The sequence below is a fragment of the Botrytis deweyae genome (genome assembly GCF_014898535.1).
Source record: "Botrytis deweyae strain B1 chromosome Unknown BDEW_010, whole genome shotgun sequence".
NCBI classification, from domain to species: domain Eukaryota; kingdom Fungi; phylum Ascomycota; class Leotiomycetes; order Helotiales; family Sclerotiniaceae; genus Botrytis; species Botrytis deweyae.
The window spans coordinates 477384-485203 of record NW_024066217.1 but is presented as its reverse complement, the minus strand read 5'-3'; the positions used below and the strand labels follow the sequence as shown (position 1 = coordinate 485203).

The following is a 7820-nucleotide window of genomic DNA, read 5'->3' as shown; positions in this document are numbered from 1 at the left end:
TCAGCCAAAGAATTCTCCGCCTACCAATGTCTCCCATGGTTTCCCAGACTCCCAGACCTGCTCCATCAATCTCCGTGCTTTATGTGCTTGTGTCATTCCGTACCTCTCAACCCTGTTCATTCGTTCGAGGATATCTGATCTTTGTTTGTCATCCCATATATCACATCCAGCTGTGAACATGGGAAATAACAAGCATGCTTCGGCGCTACTTCCTTTCCTAATCTTGTTGAAGGAGCCAAGTATCTCACCAACGGCATGCTGAACATCCTCATGTGCTGAGGGTTTTCCCAGTATCCTGCGATGTAGATGAACTAGTCCAGCAGAATGAAAAGCCTCATTGGTTGCAGCGACCTCAAGACTATCCCAACCATATTCTGCTTCAGACTTAGATTGCATATGAGTGCAAGGTTTCGCCGGGTGACGCCGCGACTCGATAAGATCTGCTTCTAGTTTGTGAGCGCGAATCACAACTTCATCGGATGGTTGCCAATCTTGTTTAATCGTTGAATCAGGATTAATGCGACGCTCGTCACATTGACGCGCAAGATTAGCAACTTTGGCAAGTATTCGGATGCAATGACTAGTGAAACCTAGAATACAGTCAATCTGGTAACCATCCTCTTCATCTTCTGCTTCATAATCCAACATCCAGGCGGACGAAAGGTTCTGTCCTCCACTCATACTGCCAAGGACATCCAAATATGCAAACCAACTCCATAGAAAAGACGAGACTTTATCTTTCCGAGACATAGTTTGCATACGATGGGCTCCACCTCTGGCAACGAGCATTTGTCTTGCAAACTCGAGGTGTTTCTGCCATGGAACGGCAACTCCAAAGACCTTTGGGGATATTATCTCCAAAGATGCGAGCATGATTACCGTGGCAAGGTTAACATTTGATGTAATCTTATTTGGATCATCGAGTGCGTGCCTAAGGTTAGGAAAGATGTCTTTGACCCATAAAGCTATACGAGTCGCAGGTTCCGGTTGTCTTAGGAGTCTGGCTCGATGTGTGGCAGAGTACGCAAGTAGAAGATGTAACAAATCATCATCTCGAACCGCCATCTGCGGCAGAATACTTCGGAATGGATTAGAAGAACAATTGTGTGGTATCAGACAGCCTGCTGTATGATCTAGAAAATGATGCTAGGACAGGTTAGTTGTACAGCTCAAAGCCAGTACGCGAAAAGAAGGCTTACAAAATACTGTTATTCAGTTAGCGGTGAATTAAGATTGATAATGAGAATACTCACAAGTAGATTCATAGGATTTTCCAGTAGTTTCGCAGGCAGTGGTTGAAGTACACGAGGTATACATATCGAAACCGGTTTATCATAATATCCAACTTCAAGGGCTGTCTCATTGATTTCCATACCGAAGCCAAATTCAATTGGCGATAACTCCCCTCCATTATCTGAATCAAAGTCCTGGTGAATTCCCGATAGCTTGGGAGACGATTCTGATATTGCATTAATGTCATCATTCTTACCAATGTCTAAGTCTACCAATCCTCGATCAATTCCCCATGTTTCTGTATCCTGGTATACATCATGCATGTACGGTGTCCAGTCCTGACTTTGGTAATCCCACCCTCTCCCATTGCTGGGCTGTTCAGAGGGCGTCCCATCAAGCGGTCCCGACAACAGTGAATTTACCGAGAGTCTGCGTGAGAATTCACGACTCGGCCTAGCTTGGTTCTTATCAATATCCACCCCGCGTATCAATTCAGGTTCTACCTCGGATGTATGAATGGTTGTATTTCGAGAGTCGTAGTTGGGATCCGAATTGGATACTAAAGGAGGAAGCATTCGTGCACTATGGAGTGAACTGTCGTATCGCGTGCGTTTAGCAGGTCGATCTGCTATAGAGCTTTCAGTTGCTGGCGTTCCATGACCACTTCCGAGATATGGAGGAGTTGACAATGGACTTTCGGTACCCGGGAGTGCGCTTCTGTTTGAAATTGGACTTCCAGATTCATCTGCAACTTGAAGGTGGCCAATTTTAAAAAGGCTAGGTGACTGAGCTGAGAGTGGAGTGATGGGGGCACTGGATTGATACCGTTCGAAGCTTTGAGGATAGTGTTGGTTTTGGCAACCGTAATCTTTGCGCAATGTATCTTGGAAAGTTACAATGGGTGGATATGCTGGTCGGGTCAAGGCGGGATCAATCATCGATGTATCGGCCATACGTTCCACAGATGCCCCATCGTCGCGACTTGAATGCTCATCACGATGCGCAGATACTGCGGGGGAAGAGCGGAAGCTTGTATATGACCCCGAAGCCGAAGGGTTATTACTTGCATTTGGATTTGTTTGGTTCGAGGTCAAGAAGGTACTCTGCCCAGTAGTAATGGCATCACTTTGAGCCCTTTTCTTGCCTCGGCCCTCCCAATTCAATCGTATACTGTAATCGCAGACTTCGTTCAGTTTCGAACAATTCACACAAGTTGGACGAGTTTCGTCGCATTTGACTTTGCGAGCTTTGCAGGGCCTATGAGTGGTATTTATATTCAGTTCCAAAATCTATGAATCATCGTTACCATTAGCGTACCAACATCCATTTCTACTCCTTCTCTTAGGTTCTGGTGCTCCCACTTTCTTTGGGCGTGGCATGATGAGGATGAACGAATAGTCTGTAAACGAATGACAATACCGGTTTCCGACATTGACTTAAGTTGGTGGTAGTGTCTGATTTGTCGCGGATTTTTGCCATAAGTAGAATTGGATTTGGATTTCGATTTGGTAGATAGCACTATTGAATTTGTCTGTATCAACATACTAACGATCAAAATAAGGGAAAGAAGTCGTCCCAAGGAAAGACGATCAATATGGACGGATGGAATTTGAGGAGGATTCTGGATTTCCAAGGAAGGACAGGATTCATAAACGTTTAAGTTGAAGTCTATCTAGGTAGTCAAGTGTCTAAGTGCACTTTGCAATTGAAAATTGGTAATAAAGCCTTGGACAAGTGAGGGATGGATACGATGAATGGGTAAGATGGGAAGATATCTGTGGAGAAGATGTGGAAAGGTGGGGAGAAAATGAGAAGCTCGACATATTTCCGATTAGATAATAGATATGATATACTTTTGCCAATACGCCCTAATGCTGATAAGACCAAACATCTAACCATTGATTGATCACCAATTGACCAATGATAGTTCAAATGTTTGACTAATGACGGATTAACATCAAGGATAATCGAACAAAGTGGGTGTCCTTGCTTACGTCCTAGCTTGTCGCCGTTGGTGATAAATCTCCTAGTAACTTCACTTGTCATCTTGGTATTTTTCTCTCAAGCTAATCAGTGCTCCTAGATGAATACCTGACTCAAGGTCTCGAATAGTCCAAATCCTACCCGAGTATATCTGTACAATAACTGTGTCATGTTCTCCTTCAAATGACATCTAAATGATATCTATATTGAGAATTTTGATGTCTTCCTCCGGTTTCTCTTTATACACTCGCGTATTTTCAATCTTATGAATGACATCTAAACCTTGAATTGCCCTTCCGAAAATGGTATGTTTGTTGTCTAACCATGGCTATATGAAGAAAAAGAAGAATATTAATTAGTTTTTATTACGTCTTACGATCAATTGAAGATCTTGAGGACATGTTGTGAACTTACAGTCTTTTCCGTGGTAATGAAAAATTGACTACCGTTGGAGTTTGGTCCCGCATTCGCCATACTAACGGTATAAGGTTTGTCATGTCGGAGAGAACTGAATTCATCGGCAAACTCTTTGCCCCAAATACTTTCACCACCGGTACCATCTCCTAATGGATCTCCGCACTGGATCATGAATTTTCGAATGACACGGTGGAAGATGGTATTATTGTAGTAACCTTGTTTCGAATGTGTCACAAAATTCTCAACGGCTTTGGGGGCTGCATCGGGGAATAAGCGTATATGGATATCTCCGTATGTGGTGTGAATAACAGCTGCAGTTCCAGTCTCGGCGGCTTTTGCCTCTGCCAATTTCTTCCCATTTGTGTTGGTAGGTTTCTCATTTTGAACATCGCGTTCAGATTTGGAGACTTCTTCGTCATTCGTGAACATATAAAATCGCACTTTCCCAACTCCTGTCGCAAATAACATCGGATCCCGAAGTTCGGATTCCTGCAGAAGAGGATTGTTGGACGCTGCCATGGCAATCGTTGTGACACCTTTTTTCTGTGGTTGACCTTGGTACATTGCAATATTAAGAGGTCTGAAGTTCTCATCTCCTCCATAGACCTTCACGACTCGGTTCGTATAAGTGTTCAAAACCTTTGCGCCGAGTATTGATCCATATATTATGAAGTGTCCCGTCTCGTCAAATATAACATTAGCTTTATTTCGTAGAGTTGGCGTTTCAATTTCGCGTTCTGTAGCAAGTCGGCGGCCGAATTCTAGATCTTCTAACTTCTTCAATGATGTTCCTGCCTGTTGCATTTCCTCGATAACCTGCAGCGATTCATCGTAGGTACGATATAATTTTCCAGTTGGGAAGTCAAACACTCGAACTTTGCGATCGGGGAATGAGACAGTCGCGAACTGCGAGCCAGTTGGAGAAATTGTTAGAGAAGTGGGTGTTGATTTCGCCTTCTTAAATTCGAACAAACTAGTGGAAGACTTGTATTCGAAAACATTATCGGGCTTCTCGTAATTCCCTCCTGGTCGCCAGTATTCAATCATGCCATTCTCGTCTGCTGATATAACACAATTGTAAGCATCATTGTAGGCCATCAACGAGACAACACTTCGATGTAAGCCGGAAATCGTATGGATTGGTTCCTGATTCTCTCCACGACCATCGTATATCCGAATTGTATGGTTAACTTCGTCAGATACAGCTAACATTGGAAGAGATGCGCCACGTCCATGTACCCAGCAGACACATTTCGGTGTGAATTCTAAGGTTAGCATCGATAAGAGATCAAAGGTCATCACATCGAATATCTTGATTGTTTTATCCGCGCCAGCTGTCGCAAAGCTTCGTCCATCTGCACTGATCGAAACACTTTTGACCTCTCCAATGTGTGTTCTAAACTCCTTCACAAATTCGATACCGTCGCCTCCTTTCTTCCAAAATTTAACCACTCCATCGACGGAGCTTGTGATTAAGAAGTCCGTCAACGGAGTCATGGTAACGAACGAGATTTGCTCTTTGTGCATAAGAGACTTTGAATACCGTGCAGAGGTTGGTAGAGCTGAGATATAGAGCTTTTCGTAGGGAAGCTTGCGACGCTTCTTTTTGGGAGCTTCCGCAGATGGAAGTTGAGGTCCCATATCATCGTCGGACGAGGAGTCTTCATCTTCGACATCGAGCTTGCGTTTATTAGAATTGGAAGCTGTATCAGCCATGTTGATAAACTGAATATTGTAGACTGGTTAATTGAAGAATAAGTGGTGGTTGAAGGCCAATCAATTATGGATTCAAGAAATCAAGTTGACGTGAACGAAATAATATCACAAGGCTGAGCCCAGGATACACTAGCGTGTTTTGGTCGTGCAAGGCTGGATAGCCTCATCTAAGATTCTTGCAGCTACTCCACATAATAGACGTCATTGCTTTGAATCTACGATATATATTCATGGTAACAGCTACCGGTACATATTTTCTTATCACAACTACAAGACTCTCAAGAACTCAACAATCATGGGTTCTACTTCAGCAGCCAATAAACTCACCTCCCGTCATCCCCTTCAACGTCTTCCCTCTCCCTCTCCAACAATCTCCGCCCTCGTTCATCTCATCGGCCTTGCTTCCTTCTCTCTTTCTTATAAATATCTTTTTGACTTCCCAACATTCATCAACTCCTCATATGGCTGGCACTTCCAATACCTCACCATCATTGGTCTTACTCTAGCTTTTTTGACATTTGTCTTTGGCCTCCTCGCAGACATCACTCTTTCCTCAAGACTTTTCTTGATCAAGAATTCTCTTTCATTATGTTCTGCCCCTCTGGAAGTTTTGATCTCCGTGTTGTATTGGGGAATCTCGGCTATTGATAAGAAGCTTTTGGTGCCTCCCGAGATCCATATTAGTCCATATGCTGATATCGGGTTCCACGCTATGCCAGCGATCTTGTTGACTATTGATTTACTATTCTTGAGTCCGCCCTGGACCATCAATGCATTGCCTGCTATGGGACTTTCATCGACTCTGGCCGTTGCATATTGGGCTTGGGTGGAACAATGCTATAAGTATAATGGATTGTGAGTAGTCTATAGCTGAGCATTTTCATCTGACGAAAAATCGAATGCTAATATCGATGTTTAGTTACCCATACCCATTATTTGGACATCTTGATACCACACAGAGAGCAATTTTGTTCACCGGAGCTGCCTTGACGATGACTGGTAGTACAGCAGTGCTTAAATGGCTATATGGAAGAGTCAATGGTTTGCAGGGTGCTCAATATAGAAGCAGTCCCAACAACATTAAGGGGAAATAAACTTATCTCTATAGATATGATTTTTGATAGAAAGATAGACACTGATTTATGGATTTGGGTGGCTGCAATTTTTTGTACCTTTCATATATCTACCTAGTCCCTCAAGTTTAGAAGGTTTCTACAATTTGACCATGTTGATTGAGAAGGCTTCGTTATACATCTGATATGAGGTACAGTCAGCGATGCGGCACTCGTGTGGCTTGCTTAGCTAGCTGAAGTTTCATTCGCAATCTTCAATTTCTACTTCATTCATAGGCAGTACCATCACCAAAACTTGTTGCGCGGCTTTGCAAACCCCCTCATTCCTCGAAATGGGGGAATGGAAGTATCATCCAGATATATCCTCAATCACCTACGTACCACTACCTAGTAGATAATCATGCAACGCTGCGGGAGGCTTTTGGAAGTTTGGAACATATGAAAAATATGTTCCGCAGCAACTTCTTTCCGAACAAGTGTGTTCTTTACAATAAGATGTTATTTCCCTACGAAGAAAGTTCTATTTCTCAATCCATTCATTCTCAACATCCAAAACATCGAAATCGTCACTCTCGAATAGATAAGCCCCTCCAATCGATCAATCTCTCCAATGATTTCCTCTAGATCTCCTTTCCGTATTCATAGGCGCAGCGCAACTCATGAACTCGAACTTGCAATCATCAGTACATCTACTAAATACGAAAAGAAGCCAAACCTATATTCTATCATCGATAGCTAGACTCATCTAGATAACTCCATGTCTGATTCTAGAGAAGATCAAGGCAGATTATCTTTATCAAACCCTGGACGCATGAATAAAACTTATGGGGAGGTTGATAGGGTATATGATGAGAGTGAGAATGAGAGTGAGAATGAGAGTGAGAATGAGAGTGAGAATGAGAGTGAGAATGAGAGTGAGAATGAGAGTGAGAATGAGAGTGAGAATGAGAGTGAGAATGAGAGTGAGAATGAAAAAGATGTAGAGAAGTAGAGAATTATAGATGTAAAAATGCATTAACTATACCTAAATTCTGAATGTTCACAAAATTTTCAACCCGAAAGCAGGTATTCATAACAATGTCTTCTCTTCTCATCTCTTCTCATCTATCTCTCAAGCAGTCACTACCTAGGTATCTCCATCAAATCAAACCCATCAATCATATCATAGGTTTCCCACATCGAATGGAATAGGTATCGAGAAACAGACAGATTGTTTACTTGAAGATAGGAATTTATATATATATATATATATATATATATATATATGAAAAAGAGGAAATACACAATGAAATCACACTCTGCATCACCATCCAATTCTCCATCCATCACTAATTTCCTCCCTCTCAGGCCTCCCCAGATCTCGCTGTATATACCTACTGGTACCTAGTTAATCTCCCT

At 42.6% G+C, this 7820-nt stretch overlaps 3 protein-coding genes across 3 annotated transcripts; 1 reads left to right on the top strand and 2 right to left on the bottom strand.

The window, feature by feature from the left end:
- EAE98_005233 (uncharacterized protein) lies at window positions 1–2612 on the bottom strand (the record flags this gene model as incomplete). Its single annotated transcript, XM_038952854.1, has 4 exons — window positions 1–1146; window positions 1200–1205; window positions 1254–2490; window positions 2551–2612. 4 exons carry the CDS (start codon window positions 2610–2612, stop codon window positions 1–3), a joined length of 2451 nt encoding a protein of 816 aa, XP_038810696.1.
- Window positions 2613–3406: 794 nt separating this feature from the next.
- Window positions 3407–5349, bottom strand: EAE98_005232 (uncharacterized protein; the record flags this gene model as incomplete). Its single annotated transcript, XM_038952853.1, has 2 exons — window positions 3407–3544; window positions 3631–5349. 2 exons carry the CDS (start codon window positions 5347–5349, stop codon window positions 3407–3409), a joined length of 1857 nt encoding a protein of 618 aa, XP_038810695.1.
- Window positions 5350–5644: 295 nt separating this feature from the next.
- On the top strand, window positions 5645–6443 carry EAE98_005231 (uncharacterized protein; the record flags this gene model as incomplete). Its single annotated transcript, XM_038952852.1, has 2 exons — window positions 5645–6204; window positions 6269–6443. The coding sequence occupies 2 exons, from the start codon at window positions 5645–5647 to the stop codon at window positions 6441–6443; spliced, it is 735 nt and encodes a 244-aa protein (XP_038810694.1).
- Window positions 6444–7820: the final 1377 nt, after the last annotated feature.